General features: G+C 34.5%; 1 protein-coding gene across 1 annotated transcript in view; it reads left to right on the plus strand.

The window, feature by feature from the left end:
* Window positions 1-18,580, plus strand: part of SEL1L (SEL1L adaptor subunit of SYVN1 ubiquitin ligase) — a 59,698-nt gene that overhangs the window by 35,673 nt on the left and 5,445 nt on the right. Inside the window, exons 12-20 of the mRNA XM_079128057.1 lie at window positions 30-98; window positions 1,877-1,954; window positions 3,049-3,111; window positions 11,150-11,237; window positions 11,802-11,950; window positions 12,650-12,815; window positions 13,146-13,220; window positions 13,951-14,123; window positions 17,725-17,853. Coding sequence (XP_078984183.1) covers window positions 30-98; window positions 1,877-1,954; window positions 3,049-3,111; window positions 11,150-11,237; window positions 11,802-11,950; window positions 12,650-12,815; window positions 13,146-13,220; window positions 13,951-14,123; window positions 17,725-17,853 — 990 coding nt within the window. The remainder of the gene's footprint in view (window positions 1-29; window positions 99-1,876; window positions 1,955-3,048; window positions 3,112-11,149; window positions 11,238-11,801; window positions 11,951-12,649; window positions 12,816-13,145; window positions 13,221-13,950; window positions 14,124-17,724; window positions 17,854-18,580) is intronic.

The following is an 18,580-nucleotide window of genomic DNA, read 5'->3' on the forward strand; positions in this document are numbered from 1 at the left end:
AATTATTTTCATAAATTCTTATCTCACAGAGAGCATTTGACTACTTCAATTTAGCAGCTAATGCTGGCAATTCACATGCTATGGCCTTCTTGGGAAAGGTACTGTACACTCTGTGAATGTGTGATGTAACAGCAAGAGGTATTTGCATAGTAAGCACATACTATATTCAGGAGCTACTATTTACCAAAAATAAATATAAATAAATATAAATAAATGTCCAGTGTCAAGGATATTTTATCTTACCTTAAGGTAAGTGCTATTCTGAGGCCTTCTCTTAGGCAACTTAGAGATACCATAGCATTTGTTCATCAGTATGTTAATTCTCTGTTGAAATAGCTATCATTATCAGAGCTCCTACCTTTTGTGTCTTTTGTGCAATATTGAAGAATTTATCATTTATCTGTACATTTTTGTTAAGACCATCACAATTGCCTGTTTGCTCTCATGATTGATTGGAACTTATCTGTAGACCTTTTGGTTGTCTTAAGTATGACAGCCATGACCTACCTCTCAATTCAGTTCTTTTCGTCAGCAAGGCAGCATTATCTCAAGACTTAGTAGATTCCATGTCATGTACCTGTCTCAAAGCTTCTTTTTTTATTATTTTGAAAATTAATACACTATAAACCAATGGGTATTTTCAGTGGAACCAAATGCTAAAGTAAGGAAGTTCAGATAGACTGTATCACCAAGGCTTTTACAGATAGAAAGATCTCAGCAACCACATGATCGCAACTAGTTAATTAGGGCCTGGAAAGTTTATATTTAAATATTCTAACATCGTAGCATAGAAATGGATATTTCCCCATCTGTTTTTGTTAGGCATTTTAAAACTTGTCACTCCAGCCCTTTTGGCTCTTACTCTGAATTACTAATTAACCCTGTCTCAAAAAAGAAAAAACAAATCCTTTGTTATTTCCTTAATGTTTACATGGATAAAAAATAGCATTGGCCATTCTGTTTTCCTTTCTCTTGACTTTTTTTTTATGTTCTATATCTGATATTTTAATTGTGTGTTAAAACTTTTAAAATAACCTTCTAGTTATTTCTTGTCCTGAACAAAAACCCGCCATTTAGCTTATGCTGGGGAAAGCAGTGGGCGAGGAGAGAGGAAAGTGGACACTACTGATCGTCACCTTGTCCTTATTCACTCATCTTATCCCAAGCATTCAGTTGCCCTGGGTAGAATGAGCAAGAAGATTCATCTGAAGGTTGAAGATTTCTTCTCTTGAGATGGATCTTTGAGTTGATGTTATATATTCATGTTCATAGATAATCATTAATTCAGTATGACACCAAATATATAAAAATACTAAAATGTTACATACTAATATCTTGTACGGTATTCTAAACTTTGTGGAGAGATTTTTTTGTGACCTAATAGAAACCAAAATGAGATAAGAGGAAAATATAATTGAGAGAGGGTTTTTAGTCAGTTTTTTTGCTTTTGTGACTAAAAGACCCACCAGAACACTTGTAGAGGAGGAAAGGTTTATTTAGGGGTCTCGTGGTTTCAGAGGTCTTAGTCTATAGAAGGCTGACTCCATTCCTCCGGGCTCAAGATGAAGCCAAAGAGTGTGGCAGAGGGAAACTGCTCTCATGGTGATCAGAAAGCAGAGAGAGAGTCTCCACTCTCCAGATCCAAAATATATACCTTATTGCCATGCCCCCAGTGAACCATTTCCTCCAGCCACACCCCACCTGCCTACAGTTACTCAGTTAATCCCATGAGGGATTAATTCACTGATTAGGTTAACCCAATCATTTCTTATCCAAACCTTGCTTTGTCTCACATGTGAGCTTTTGGGGGACACTTTACATACTAACCATAACAGAGGATTACAGCTCTAAATAAAAACTGGGGTATGTTTTCCAGATGTATTCAGAAGGAAGTGATATTGTACCTCAGAGTAATGAGACAGCTCTTCACTACTTTAAAAAAGCTGCTGACATGGTAAGAATTCATGACTTTGTGTTTTAAAATGCATGCCTTATTAATATTTAATAAATAACTTTATTATATTAAAGGATTAATCATAACAATTTATGCCATAAGCTGATTAAAAGTGCTTATGTCAGTATGATTCATGCAAATGTATTAACAAACAAAGCCTTCCCAATAAGAAGCAATTTTTTCTGGCAACAAGATTGTTATTAACTCTCTATTTAAATTTCTTTGAGAAATTTTCCTAATCAGGGAAATCTTGATTTTCACAATGAATTTGGGAGTTATAGAATTACTTTGTACTGCAAACTTGAAGTTTAAAAACATATAATTGGATTCCTTTGATAATCATAATACATGGCTTAGGTTTTCTTAGACCCACTGAAAACTGCATGTGAATACTTGAAACCTTAGGTGCCTCCAGCATGCACATTTCCTTCTCTGTCAACTGTATGTCACTCTATTAGATATCATTTGATTGCTTCCCAGAGGAAGACTGTTACTCCTTTTCTACCATGTCTTCTATTGCTCTATGTCTGAGTGGATTCTAGATTATCATCCTTTGAGTCTCAAAACCTTAACTTAGTTCCGTGACACTCCACTGATCTTTTTCACCTGATAGCAATATTGCTGTTATTATAAGACTATTATTCTTTCTTTTTGTGATGCTGGGGAGTGAACCCAGGGCCTTGTGCATGCTAGGCAAGCACTCTACCACTGAGCTACATTCCCCAGTATTATATGACTGTTGACTCTACCCAATGATATCATCCTTCTTTATTGGGGTAAAAGGTTAGTAGATGAAAAACTACCACAAAAGTTTGACCTTCTAATTTTAATTTTGATGAAATACATTATCATATTTTGTATTGTAAATTCTTGGTACAGATGATCATAAGATAGCGCAAGAAAATTAAATCTAAATGAATATGTTCTTTGTAATCCAATTTTTGATAGTCCCCAAATATTTAAAAGTCAGCCTTATTGTTTTGAAATGAAAACTTAAGACATGTTTTGAATGTGCTTGAAAATAATTTATTTTGAAGTTATTTATTCTTGCCTATTGAATTCTTTTACTCTTGTCTGACTTCTCTGGTTTGCAGGGCAACCCAGTTGGACAGAGTGGTCTTGGAATGGCCTACCTTTACGGGAGAGGCGTTCAAGTTGTAAGTGTTCTATCTAACGTTCTGACTTTAATAAGCAGTCAGCTGATAAGGAAGTATTCCTTAACTAGCCCAGTCAACCCAGGTGAGACTGTTCCATTGCAACCAGAGCTGAGCCTTTCTTTTCCTGTTGTCTCTGAGTTTGGTTCACTACCACCTTACATCCCACACTCCAGCCTGAGCATCTTCTGAGAATGGCTCTATCTCTGGCTCTCTCTGAATCAGTGAAGCTGTTTCATTCTTCATCTGTGCTCTCCACCCAACTTACTCTCCCCATTTCTGAACTTAAGCATCCCCCTTACCTTCTTTACTTAAGTCAAAGAAAGTGCTTAAGTCCCTTGTTTTAGAGGGGGTAAGTTCCTCATTCTGCCCTTTGCCCCTTCAATCCACCAACTCTCTTCTCTCTGCAAAGTTTCTCCAAAGAATGAACTTTACTAAACTACTTCTGTTCACTCTTCAGTCTAGCAATCAAGCTTCCCCTTCATATAACTGTTTATTTATCTAGGTTACCAATAACCTCGTTAATGTCAGTCCAGTTGACATTTCCTTACTCCGTTCCCTAAGGTTCTGTTATTGAAAGCTCTTGGTCTTCCATGGTTTCACATCTTTTTCTTCTGTGCTGCCTCCTTCTATTCATTTTAGAATATTAAAATTCAGAGTAATCTTTATTTTAACTTTTCTCTGTGAAATACATATGACCTTTGAAATCTAATAATCATATAGGATCTGATAAGATATACAGGGAAGGAACAAATAAGGAGAGAATAATTTTCCTTACTTAATACTAGAAAAATTGAGGTTTAAAAAGAATTAGTTGGTTAGTAGAAAAGAGTGACTATTTCATTTTTTTAAAAATTTTTTATTTGTTCTTTTTAGTTATGACAGGAGACTGAATTTTGACAGTTCATACATACATGGAATATTACTTCCCATTCTTGTCATTGTACATGATATGGAGTTACACTAGTCATATGTTAATATATGAACATAGGAGTTATATCTGATTCATTCTACTGTTTTCCCCCATTCCCCCTTGTCTAATTTGGTGAACCTCCACTTCTCTTCCCCCTCCCCCACCTATTGTGAGTCAGCATCTGAATATCAGAGAGAACATTTAGCCTTCAGTTTTTTGGGATTGGCCTATTTCACTTATCATGATAGTCTCCAACTCTATCCATTTACCAGCAAATGCCATAATTTCATTTTTTCTTATGTCTGAGTAATATTCCATTGTGTATATGTACCACATTTTCCTTATCCATCTGTTGAAGGGCACAGAGGTTGAACACATAGCTTAGCTATTGTGAATTACTGCTGTGAATGTTGATGTGGCTGCATCATTATAGTATGCTAATTTTAAGCATATATGGGTATATGCCAAAGAATGGGATAACTGGGTCAAATGGTGGGTCCATTTTAAGTTTTCTGAAGAATCTCCATACTGCTTCCCAGAGTGATTGCACTAATTTGCAGTTCCACCAGCAATATTTGAGTGTACCTTTTTCCCCACATCCTCACTAACATTTATCATTGCTTGTTTTCTTGATACGTGCCATTCTGACTGGAGTGAGATGAAATCTCAGTGTAGTTTTCATTTGCATTTCTCTAACTGCTAGTGATGCTGAACATTTTTTCAAATATTTGTTGGCCATTCATATTTCTTCTTCTTGAAGTGTCTGTTAAGTTCCATTGCCCATTTATTGGTTGGGTTATTTGTTTTTTTGGTGTTAAGTTTTTTTTAGTTTTTTTATACATCCAGTAGATTAATGCTCTATCTGAGGTAAAGGTGGTAAAAATTTTCTCCCATTCTCTCAACTCTCTTTTCACATTCTTAATTGTTTCCTTCGCTGTGAAGAAGCTTTTTAGTTTGATAAAATCCCATTTATTGATTCTTGATTTTACTTCTTTGTGCTTCAGGAGTTTTGTTGAGGAAGTCAGTTCCTAAGCCAACATGATGGAGTTTGGGCCTCCTTTTTCTTCTATTAGGCACTAGGTCTCTGGTCTAATGCCTAGGTCCTTAATCCACTTTGAGTTGAGTTTAATACAGGGTGAGAAATAGGGGTCTGATTTCATTTTATTACATATGGATTTCCAGTTTTCCCAGCACCATTTGTTGAAGAGACTATCTTTTCTCCAATGTGTGTTTATGGTGCCTTTATCTAATGTGAGATAACTGTATTTATGTGGGTTTCTGTCTGCATCTTCTGTACCATTGATCTTCATGTCTGTTTTGGTGCCAGTACCGTGCTGTTTTTGTTACTTATAGCTCTGCAGTATAATTTAAGGTCTAGTATTGTGATGCCTCCTGCTTCACTTTTCTTGCTAAGGATTTTTTTGGCTATTCTGGGCCTCTTACTTTTTCAAATGAATTTCATGACTGCTTTTTCTGTTTCTATGAAGAACATCATCAGACCCTTAATAGGAATTGCATTGAATCTATATAGTGCTTTTGAACACTATATAGATTCAAATGTATGAACATTTTGATAATATTAATTTTGCCTATCCAAGAATGTGGGAGATCTTTCCATCTTCTAAGGTCTTCTTCAGTTTCTTTCTTTAGCATTCTGTATTTTTCAATATAGAGGTCTTTCACATCTTTTGTTAGATTGATTCCCAAATATTTTATTTTATTTGAGGCTATTGTGAATGGGATAGCTTTTTAAATTTCTCTTTCAGTTGATTCATCACCAATATACAGGAATAGAATTGATGTATATGTTAATTTTATGTCCTACTACTTTGCTAAATTCTTTTATGAGTTCAGGAAGTTTTCTGAGGAAATTTTTCGAGTCTTCTAAATATAGAATCATGTCATCAGCAAATAGGGATAGTTTGAGTTCTTCTTTTCCTTTTTGTATTCCTTTAATTTCTCTCTTTTGTCTAATTGCTCTGGTTAGAGTTTTCAGTACTATGTTGAATAGAAGTGGTGAATGAGGGCATCCCTGTCTTGTTTGAATTTTTAGAGAATGCTTTCAATTTTTCTCCGTTTAGAATGATGATGGCATTGGGTTTAGCATATATAGCTTTTACAATGTTGAGGTATGCTTCTATCCCTAGTTTTTCTAGTGTTTTGAACATGAAGGATGCTGTATTTTGTCAAATGCTTTTTCTGCATCTATTGAGATAATCATGTGATTCTTGTCTTTAAGTCTGTTGATGTGATGAATCACGATTATTGATTTCTGTATGTTGAACCAACCTTACATCCCTGGGATGAACCCCACTTGATCATGATGCACTATCTTTTTAATAAGTATTTGTGTGCAATTTGCCAGTTTATTAAGAATTTTTGCATCTGTGTTCATCAGGGATATTGGTCTGTAATTTTCTTTCCTTGATGTGTCTTTGTCTGGTTTTGGTATCAGGGTGATACTAGCTTCATAGAATGAGTTTGGAAGGGTTCCGTCCTTTTGTGTCTCATGGAATAGTTTGAGGAGGATTGGTATTAGTTCTTCTTTGAAGGTCTGGTAGAACTCAGCTGAGAATCTCTGGTTCTGGGCTTTTCTTTGTTGGTAGGCTTTTGATGGTATCTTCAATTTCATTGCTTGAAATTGATGTGTTTAAATTTTCTGTGTCCTGATTTAATCTTGGTAGGTCATGTATCTCTAGAAATTTACCAATGTCTTCAAGATTTTTTATTTTATTAGAGTATAAATTTTCAAAATAGTTTCTGATTATCATCTGTATTTCAATAGTATCCATTGTGATATTTACTTTTTCATAATGAATTTTAGTAATTTGAGTTTTCTCCCTTTTTCTTTGTTAGCTTAGCTAAGGGCTTACCAATTTTGATTTTTTTTTTTTTTCCCAAGAACCAACTTTTTGTTTTGTCAATTTTTTCACTTGTTTCTTTTGTTTCAGTTTTATTGATTTCAGCTCTGATTTTAACGATTTCCTGTCTTCTTCTACTTTTGGTATTGATTTGTTCTTTTTCTAGGGCTTTAAGATGTAATATTATTTGTTGACTTTCTATTCTTTTAATGAATGACCTCAATGCAATGAACTTCCCTCATAGCACTCTCCTCCTAGTGTCCCAGAGATTTTGATATGTTGTATCACTATTCTCATTTACCTCTAAGTACTTCTTTATTTCATCCCTGATTTCTTCTGCTATTCCTTCATCATTAGGTTGTGTGTTATTTAGTCTCCAGGTGTTAGAGTAGCTTCTATTTTTTATTTTTATAAAATAAAAATTTTTTTATCATTTTATTTTATAAAATAAAAAATATTTTTATCACTGATTTCTAATTTCATTCCATCATGATCTGATAGGATGCAAGGTATTATCTGTTTTTTTATATTGGCTAAGAGTTGCTTTGTGGCCTAGGATATGGTCCATTTTAGAGAACGATCAGGTACTGCTGAGAAGAAAGTGTTCTCACTCGTTGATGGATGAAATATTCTACATATGTCTGTTTAAGTTAACTTTGTAGCTTTTTTATTTAGTTTTTGTTTGGAGGATCTAGCCAGTGGTGAGAGAGGTGTGTTAAAGTCTCCCAGTATTATTTGCTTCTTGAAATTGAGAAGGGTTTGTTTAATGTACATAGTTGTGCCATCGTTTGGGGCATAAATATTTATGATTATTATGTCTTATTGATGTATAACTCCCTTAAGCAGTATGAAACATCCTTCTACGTCCCTTCTGATTAACTTTGACTTGATGTTCACTTTTTCTGATATGAGGTTAGAAATCCCTGCTTGTTTATGATATGCATGTGAATGATACAGTTTTCCCCATCCTTTTACATTCAGTCTGTAGAAGTTTTTGCCTATGAGGTGCGTCTCTTTGAGGCAGAATATTTTTGGGTTTCATTTTTTAATCCAATCTGCCAGTCTTTGTCTTTTGATTAACAAGTTTAGGCCATTTACATTCAGTGTTGTTATTAAGATATGATTTTTATTCCCTGTCATTTTGATTGATTTCTAGTTTTTAATTTGAGTTAGCTTCTCCATTGATTCACTGTTCTTTTAGTGTAGCTCCTCCCTTTGCTGGTTTTCACTTTTGTTTTTCATTTCTTCTTTATGAAATACCTTTATTGAGTATGTTTTATAGTACAGACTTTCTAATTGTGAATTCTTTGTCTTTTGTTTATCATGGAAAGTTTTTATTTCATCATCAATTCTAAAGCTTAATTTTGCTGGATATAGTATTCTTGTCTGGCATCCATTTTCTTTTAGAGCTTGGTATATATTATTCCAAGACCACCTAGCTTTGAGGATCTGGGTTGAGAAATCAGCTGAAATCCAGATTGGTTTCCCTCTGAATGTTGCCTGATGTTTTTCTCTGGCAGCCTTTAAAAACCTATCCTTATTCTGAATTTTAGGCATTTTCACAATAATGTGCCTTGGAGTGGGTCTGTTGTATTTTGTATATTTGGGGTCCTGTAAACCTCTTGTATTTGATTTTCCATTTTCTTCTTCAGGTTTGGGAAATTTTCTGATATTATTTCATTGAAAAGATTGTGCCGTCCTATCATTTATATTTCTAAGCCTTTATGTGTCCCAAAACATCTTAAATTTGGTCTTTTCAGGTTATCCCATATTTCTTGCAAGTTCTGTTCATCTTTTCCTCCATAGTCATTGTTTTCAAGATTGTGTATTTTGTCTTCATTTCCTGAAACTGTCTTCCAAGTGATCTTGTCCGTTGGTGATGCTTTCAATTGAATTTTTAATTTGGTTTAATTCCCTCATTTCTGCTTTTTTTTTTTTTTTTCTCTGATTTCACTCTTTATACTGTCCTTTACACTGCAGATGAATTTAACTATGTACATTCTAAATTCCTTCTCTGCCATTTCTTCCACTGTGGTATTGATGGATTCTGTTATTGGAATATCTTGGTTTGTTTAGGAGAATTTGTTCCCTTGCTTTTTCATGTTGTTTGTGTGTTTACCCATCTAACAGTATGGATCTGAGGCAGTCAAGTTTCTACCCTGTGGACTTATAGTGTCCCTGAAGGTTTCCAGTACCTCACTGTTTAGGAAGAGACAAGTAATAACAACAACCAATGCAAACAATATACAGCAAATAGTTCCTGCTGTGACATCTGGAATGCTAATTATCACAATAAACAGAAATACTATGATCATTTACTGCCTACAATGAAAACAGCAAGTTTGCAAAAGGGTTTATAATTTCAAAAGGTGGACAAGAGAACAGAAGTGCTATAGGATGTGATGATTGTGAGGAAGGAGGAGAGAAGATAGAAGTAAAAAATTGAAGAATGAAAGAGAGAACAATAGAGATTGGCAGTTAGCAGAAGAAAAAAAGCGAATCAAGGGAAATGAGAAAAAAATATGTAAAGTAAAAATTTTTTAATTAAAAATAAAAGAATATAAAAACTTAAATATACTAATCAAGCATCCTAGTTCTCAAAAAACTAATCCATGAAAAATAACTGGCTTCAAAAATGCTAGAAATGAGAAAAAACAAATATGAATATGTATAAATGTTCAAGTACCATTAACATATATGATTATGTATAAATGTTCAAGTACCATTAGGTCACAAACAGAGAAAAGAATTTTTAAAAAAGGAAAAAAGAAAAAAATCTTGATGAAAAGTTAAAGAATTCTTCCATTGGAGTTCAAAAGATTCTCAGCTTCTCTTCTTGGCAGTTTTAGGTTGAGGCAGTTTTAGGTGAGATCGTCTGGAGTGTGATGCTCCACCTCCAAATTGCTGGAGTGGGAGAGGTAATCCCAATGGTGGAATTCCTGGAGGCAGGGTTTAGGCTTAGGTGGGCTCCATGCTCTTCACTGAATGCTAACTGGTCTGGAGATTCTAAATCAGTGCACCTCCAGGACCCAGTACTTGCTGGTCCACATTGGGAAACTATACCCCAGGGACCTCCCCTGGGAAGCCTGTTCTTAGTCCTCTATGTCACTGGCAAACTCCACATTTCCTGTTCTCGGGTTCAGTCTCCAGTCTCTCCCACCCCTGCCCTTCTGAGTTCCTGGCCAGATATGTCTCCCCCAGCTGGTCCTGCAATGAAACCTCTTCACCTTTGATTTTCTCCTGTCCATTGAAGCACATTTTATGTCATGCAGTATGTGTTTACTGGGCCTGAATTTCAGACCAAACTCTTTTGCCAGGTATTGGCTCCCTCAGCTGCCGGCCCCAGTACCATGGCTGCAAAATGGTTCCTTCCTTTGTCCTCCACACCTGCCTGGAGAGATGATGGCTTCTTTCCCACACAAGGATATTGTGCATTGTCAGACAGTGCCCTTGATCTTCAAATACTCCGTACCCACACACGCCTCAAACCTCCCGAGATGTGGGTTCTTTTAATTCCCTTATCCTTCCACTTTGCTTGAGGAGGGACCACTCTGACTGGTGCTTCCAGCCCAGCCATGGCAGCATCTGTGCTGCTGGGGATTCCTTATTTTATTATATCCAACCTCCTGAGTCCCAGATCTGCTTTGAACGTCCAGTGTTAGATTCCAGTAAAGTCCCCCGCCTTTTTTTTGTTCACCAACCTTATGAAGAAGTGCCTGTCTACTCTCTTGGTTTTATGTCATGGAGCAGCCAGGAAAGCAACCTCCTCTAACAAGAGCACCACATGAAAATAAACAAATAAATGCATCTGTCCATCTACAACTACAAAGAAAATAATTTAAAAAATAAAGTGACTCTTTTTTTTTTTTTTTTTTTTTTTTTTTTTTTTTTGGCAGTGCTGGGGATCAAACCCAGGGCTTTGTGCTTTCAAGGCAAGCACTTTACTGACTGAGCTATCTCCCCAGCCCCTAGAGTGACTATTTCTTAATTCCTGGTCTGATGTTCTTCATGCTTTCTGAAAGCAAATATACAAATGTTTCATAAAGACTCTTATTTGCTTTTCTTTACATTCCTAAATATTAATCCCCCAGTGACTTGAAGTATATTAACATCTGTGTATTATAAAAAAATTAGAAGGTCTCCTTTTTAATAACTCTTCAAAATTTAGTTTGTTTGCTTTACTCATTCCTTAAAGTGAATGAATCCCCGAACTTCTGAATGTATCAGCCTTTTGAGCTTTTTCATCATTTGACTTCTTTTTCTGCAGAATTATGATCTGGCACTGAAGTATTTCCAGAAAGCTGCTGAACAAGGCTGGGTGGATGGGCAACTACAGCTTGGTTCTATGTACTACAGTAAGTAGCATTGAAATTTATCATGAATTCCCAAAGATCTAAACTAACCCATTTTCCACTAGATGGCGCTATGATATGGAAGTGGGAACTACCCAATTCTGGCTAATTAATATTCTCCCAATTCATTTATTTGTGCATCTTATTTTTCATTGTAAAATTATTTTAATCAGTATTTATATATTAATCTATATTAACCATGTTCACATATTTTCTAAACATAAATATTTATAAATACATATTTATTATTAATATACTTTATAAGTATTTACATTTACTAATATAAATGTGAACCTGATTAATATAGATTAATATATGAATTTTTTTTTGTTACTGAGAATTGAACCCAGGGGTGCTTAACCATTGAGCCACATCTCCAGCCCCTTTTTAATATTTTGAGACAGGGTCTCACTGAGTTGCTTAGAGTCCCACTAAGTTGCTGAAGCTGGCTTTGAACTCATGATACTTTCATTAGAGTTTATTCCTCATAGGGAAGGCTTCTCTGATATTTAACTAAATCTTACTTAAGGCTCTTTCACGTGATTTTTTTTTTTTTTTTTCTTACAGACGGCATTGGAGTCAAAAGAGATTATAAACAGGCCTTGAAGTATTTTAATTTAGCTTCTCAAGGAGGCCACATCCTGGCTTTCTATAACCTAGCACAAATGCATGCCAGCGGCACAGGTGTGATGCGATCATGTCACACTGCAGTAGAGGTAAGGGAGTTTCTAATGATTTGTATGTAGGAAATTGATTTATCCAGTAGGAAGCCATACCCTTTTAGTTCTGGTTTTCCTTGCATGATTTTTTTCTACAGTAGAATAAGACTCCGCTTTTTAGCATTGATATACTGAGGGAAGACTGTGGGGATCCGTGTGTAACTATTCTGTTTTGTCTGTTCCCATTAGCATCAGTATTTATAAGAGCAGATGTTGGTGTCTGTGGTATCTCTTGCACCTCAAATAGCATCTGATAGCATCAGAAAAAAGAATATTGTTGAATAAATGTTCCAAAGGGGAATGCTAGTATCTCCTAATCGGAAATTTTCCTCTTCAGCTCTCTCATATGTGACACTTCAGAGTGACATTGATAAATGCTTACCAAACTCTCTAAATCTGTTTAGTGTCCTTATTGTAAAGTGGGACTGCTAAAAGGACTTACCTCATAGGATGGCCCCTCATCAACCTCTTAGGAGGATTAAGTATGTTACTATGCATAGTATATATAAATCATTAGAACAACACCTATTCAGAGTAATGGCATATAATGCTCTTATTTTTATAAACCTGTTTATCTCTAAAGGGTAAATGAAAGTGAGCTGCTAGATGTTCAAGAGCAAATTTAACAATCATTTGTAGCCAGGGCACAAAAGTTATTTTTTGGCATATGTTATTTTCTTTTTTCTGTTCTCCCAGTTATTTAAGAATGTATGTGAACGAGGCCGTTGGTCTGAGAGGCTTATGACTGCCTATAACAGCTATAAAGATGGTGACTACAATGCTGCAGTGGTCCAATACCTCCTGCTAGCTGAACAAGGCTATGAAGTGGCACAAAGCAATGCAGCCTTCATTCTCGATCAGAGTAAGGTTCATTTTAGTCCTGCCTTTGGCCTAACTACGTTCAGTATCTTCTTAAAATACAGCAAATAACAAAACACTGAATTTTCCCAGGATTGAATCCCCAGAAGTGGCTCGGTAATTAGTCTTATTATCAGTATTGTTATCAGAACATGTTTGAAGACATTTTGATATCCTGAATTCACTGGCTTTTTTGAACTCAGCGTTTTATTCCAGTACTTATTTAATTTAGTACCTATGATCCTCCATATATTCACCCTAGTTGCAAATGAAGCATGAAATTCTAGTGCCTTTCCTTAAATGCCTGATTTGTGTTTCACTTCTTTTTCTGTAGGAGAGGCAAGCATTGTCGGTGAGAATGAAACTTATCCCAGAGCTTTACTACATTGGAACAGGGCTGCTTCTCAAGGTGAGAGATTAATTCTAGGATAAGAGTTTTACCCAGTGACTTCTTAATTAATTTTCATCTCCTATGCACATTATATCAGATCATTCATAACCTTAAAATTAAGCAGAGATACTAACTATGGCTTCACTTGTTTATATCATGATCAGTATTTATTCTCAATTGTAGTTCTAGTACCAGAGTTTATAAATGGAATCATAAAGTCTTTGTACATTTCCATCATGCTGTGGTTTGCTCTTTGGTTTCTAATTTCAGGCCAGTTTGTTGTGTAAAATGAGATTTGAGTAGAATTTATAATAGAATATCATCCTGAAACTCAAAAGGACTCTAACTTTTCCCCACTCTTTTTCTTTTGAATATTTGTTTCTCACACATAAATCTCCTGAAAATTATCTGCCTCTTCCTTCTCCTAAACAGTAGTCATGCTGAACCACTTTTTACAATTTAAATGATAGGATAAAATAGAGCATGAAGATTTAAGAGGAGTGTTAGTAAAATAGAATATTAGCGAATTTGTTTCACCTCTCCCTACTACAAAACATTCTATAGAACAGCTGTACTTCTAGTTTAAATTTTTACTGACTTGATAGTTTGAGGACTTTGTTGTAGTTTGTGTACTGCAAATTAAAATTCTTTGTCTTATACAAATATTTTAAGGGAGGGCAAATAACAAATTAATCTGTCTTAAGCACACTTTATTTATTGGCAGTTTTGCATTTAACTTTTGTTTAAGGCTATACTGTGGCTAGAATTAAGCTTGGAGACTACCATTTCTATGGATTTGGCACGGATGTAGATTACGAGACTGCATTTATTCATTATCGGCTAGCTTCTGAGCAGCAACACAGTGCACAAGCTATGTTTAATCTGGGATATATGCACGAGAAAGGACTAGGCATTAAACAGGTGAGTAGCTTCAAAACAAGTGTTTGAAAAACAATCATGACAAGGAAAAAATGCCTGCATTTGTATGGATAATAGCTTTCTTTGGAATTCCATCAGATTTTAGGCCAATAAATTATGATTTGTAATATTTCAGAAGACTGCCCTTAATGCTCTCATCTTCCAGCACACACACACACGTTAATACCTACACTGTTATATTTAGGATATTAAATTAAAGGCAGATTCGTGACACAGAAATCAATGCCGCCTGTGTTATCACTTCTTGTTCAAGAAACACCATCCTTGGGGTGGGGAATATAGCTCAGTTGGTAGAGTGCTTGCCTCTCATGCCCAAGGCCCTGGGTTCAGTCCCCAGCACCACATCAATAAATCAATAAATCAATAAACAAATGTTAAAAAAAAAGAAATACTGTCCTTAATCAGGCAAATTCTGTTGTTTCTAAATTATTTTGAAATGAATTAAAAATTTTCCTACTGATAAAATTATTTCCAATTCTTAGACCTTCTACTGAAGTCTAATGCTCCCTAGAATTGTAGTGTTAGCATTTTTGCCTGTGTCCTCTCAGAAGAACTTTGAAAAATTGTACTTCTTACACTTTTTTTAAGTTTACTTTTAAATTTTTCTTAAGTTTCAAAAGGATCTAAATTCCACCTATTTTAAAAATTAAAATATTCTTGAAATAAAATTAATAAATTGTTGAATATCCAGTGGACTGTAAATATCAAAATAACTTGATACCAGTGTTGATTTTTTTAAAATAAACAAGTTCTTTAATTATATTTTCCTTGTCTCCTTAAATTTATATTTTTAGCCCCTACTTTCATAGAATTATATAATAATGCTATATTTTTAGTGATTTGGTCTTTAACTGGTCACCTTTTCATACTTATCTGAAACAGTATATACATTTATTTTTTATTTTGTATGATCTGTGTTAAGATTCATAAGATATTAGTCATAGTTGACTAGTTATTAATCTGTTATTAATCAATAAAATAACTAAAATTTTTGTATTTTTTTAAATCAGTTTGTGTATAATTGAGAATAGCACTAATTCTCATTTTTATTTTTATAAATGTATGACTTGAACATTGTTCACATAAATATATAGGAATTGGAAGAGTTTTATTACAACACAGTTACCATTCTTTTAACTGCTTTCAAGTGGTATGCCAAAAATCAGAGTGATCTCTCATTAAAAAGTATTTTTAGTGCTCTGTCCCTGACAACTTTGATTAGGAAGGGGTTCACTAATGTTGAAAGAAATAGATACCGGAGACTGGCAGAAGAATGTGTTTCCTATCCCTGGAGCCATTCACTTTCTCAGTTTTTGAAGAGTCTTGAAAAAGCTTTGGCAAGATTTATGAAATGATTTCATTATACCCTTTACTCTGTCACATAGGGGCATTTTGTTAACCTAATGTGTTTAAGGATGGAGGGGGGAAGGTTGTTAATTTCATTTTGCTAATGCTATTTTTTGACAGATTATGTTTTTTACCACATTTCGCTATTTTATTTCTGTTTCAATATGTCAGTGTTAGTATTTTAAAGTAACCTCAATATTTACAATATAATCACTATTAAGTATTTAAATGTAGTTTTATCAGAACACTGGAGTGCAGACTCAGTGCCTTGCTTCCAGAAAATCTGTGCCACATGACACATCAGAGAAGGCTCTCTGCCTTGTCAGCCAGTCAGATTTGGTTTCTATCAGAAAAACTGACTTCATTTTTTAAATTCAAGTAAAGTTTGCTATGTGTTTGATGATTAATATAAAGATTATATATAAATTATGCATTCGTGGGATATATTTAGCAGTAATTTAACTGAAAGAAATCAAGATTAAAATGATCATTGATAATGTTTTTATAATAGATTACAAAACATGAGGGGCTGGGGTTGTGGCTCAGTGATGGAGCGCTTGTCTAGCATGTGTGGGGCACTCGGTTCAATTCTCAGCACCACATATAAGTTGATAAAACAGGTCCATTGACAACTAAAAAAAATTTTTTTAAATAAAACATGAAAATTAATATACTCTTCTCAGTTTAATTTCTAATATATAGAGAGCTAATACTATAAATTCTTATGAATAAAGTATATGACAAAAAGTCATTTCTTCAATGAGAGGAGGGAAGGGAACTTAGATTCAGATTTTGAAAATAGCTTATACAAAAATCGTAATAATTGTTACTTCATGTAATATCAAAATTACATTTTCCTATTTTTTCTCTTTTTTAAAATATATTGCTAAGTGTTAATCAGTTCGGCAAATCTTATAGCTAGAAAAATGTTAAGTATTATATAGAGATAAGAATTGGCTACAACTAGAAAAAAAATTCAAGATATGATTTGATAAAGTTTAAATTATTCTATGGAATCATCCTCAGTCTGTGTTACTACATAAAATTTGATCTATGGTCTTGAAAAATACAGCAGTCTAAAAAAATCATCAGGTTTTGTTTAGGTATTGGGGATCCACCCCAGGGTCTAATGCATGCTAAGCATAAGCTATGCCACTGACCTACACCCCCAGCCCTGAGTTACTATATTTTTTATTAAAAAATCAGAAATGTTAACCATACTGTTACTATTACTTGAAGATACTTTCTTTTTAACTAATGACACAAGGACAACAATAGAGAATAGCTCAAAGTAAATGCTTATATTTAAATATATGAGGAGGAAAATTCTTGTGTGTGTGTAACCTTTCTTCCTCCATCTCATGAAATTCTTTCCTAAGAGTTTGGTATTTTTTTTACAATCATCAGGGCATGGAAAAAGTTGGATTTTTAAATGCAAATTATCACAACTCTCACTATCCACTTTTCCTATATATCTAAATTCCCAACACTGCTTCCTGGGTCAAAATTAGTAGTGATTTGTTTTACCTTTCATAGAAATATGTCTAAGACAAGATACCCTACAGTGGGTTCATAATTGGTCAGTGTAGGAGACTTCTCCAAACCCAGTATTTCAGGGTTTCTCTTTGTGGTGACCCTGAAGTTTTTATGCCCTGGGCAGAGCACACGAGAAAGGGGTGAGGTAGGAGAAGAGCCTTTCTTTGTAAAGTGCAGAAAGGTCGCTGTGCACACAGGCCAATTCCCAGGCATTTATCTGATTAGAGAAAGCCTATATATAAGTTCAGGAACTAAAATATAGAGACCTTTAATATTGTCCACAGAAGTACCGCTTGGAAATCTTAAGTGTGAACTGGAGATTTGAAATGAAACCAGAGTTGCTTACACCAAGTGAAGTTTTAAGTAGAAAAAAACAGCCTCAAACCTAGAGGCTATCCTTGGAATTCTCCAGGTTAGCAGTATACATGACTATAGCCAGCATATCTTCAAAGCAAATAGTATGTTACATTGGAGAAAATAAAGTTTTCTAAATTTTAATTAAATTTTTCAAAATTGTGCAGTTAGATAATTCAAGAAGTTTTACTCAACTAAAGCTGGTTTTGTTTTGTTTTGTTTTGTTTAGATAAGGGAAATTCATTTTAGGTTAAAGTAAAACAAATATTCCTAATATATGAACTAAATAAACAGTTTTACATATTTTGACAAGAAATAAATTTGGAATTTGTTACCTATATTATAGGATATTCACCTTGCAAAACGCTTTTATGACATGGCAGCTGAAGCTAGCCCTGATGCCCAAGTACCAGTCTTCTTAGCACTCTGCAAACTGGGTGTTGTCTATTTCTTGCAGTACATACGGGAAACAAACGTAAGTGGTCCATGCCTCTTTTAATTAAAATAAAAATGATATCACTTTCTCAGGCCTGGAGATTTGTTTAAAAAGTTGGAAAGCATAGGGAAGAGTATTCTGTGTTGGATCTCATTCCTTCTTCTGCCCAGGTGAAGTATCACAGGACCTCATCAGGTGAGAGTCAGATGTAGACATGAAGCAGTAACACAGTTTTCAGGTAGCATTTCACATCAGTTCCTAATGTTAAAGCATTTTTCTTTGATCAGGTGTTTTCCAGTTTAGGGAAAAGAGACTAACTCATGGCAATTTGAAATAGTAGTTAAATAAATCCAGTAAACATTAAATGAGATGACTGCCCGGTAGGACTTGAACCAATTCCTTTAAAAAAAAAAAAAAAAAGTTGGGGGAAGGAGAAGAACCTGAGAATCTGTACAACCTGTTGTCCCTCAGATTCTTCCAATAGTGAAACATAAGTTTAAAACGCCACCAAAATTTTCCTCCCTAAAAATAACTTCAATTATTTAAAGAGGCTATTAGTAGAACCTAAAAAGAAGATGGGTTACCCGTTTTCTTCAAAGCTACCTATTTTAGTTAAAGATATTACATGTAGGTGTTCTTGAGTTCTGTCAGTTTTAAATTTTGCTCATAGTACTAATAGTTCCTAATAGCAAATTACAGAATTTAACTCTGAAAACCCAAAATGTTCAAAACCCTTGTTAAAAACAAAGGCCATTTAACTTTAGTT

The sequence above is a fragment of the Sciurus vulgaris genome, assembly GCF_902686455.1.
Source record: "Sciurus vulgaris genome assembly, chromosome: 2".
In the NCBI taxonomy this organism is placed as follows: domain Eukaryota; kingdom Metazoa; phylum Chordata; class Mammalia; order Rodentia; family Sciuridae; genus Sciurus; species Sciurus vulgaris.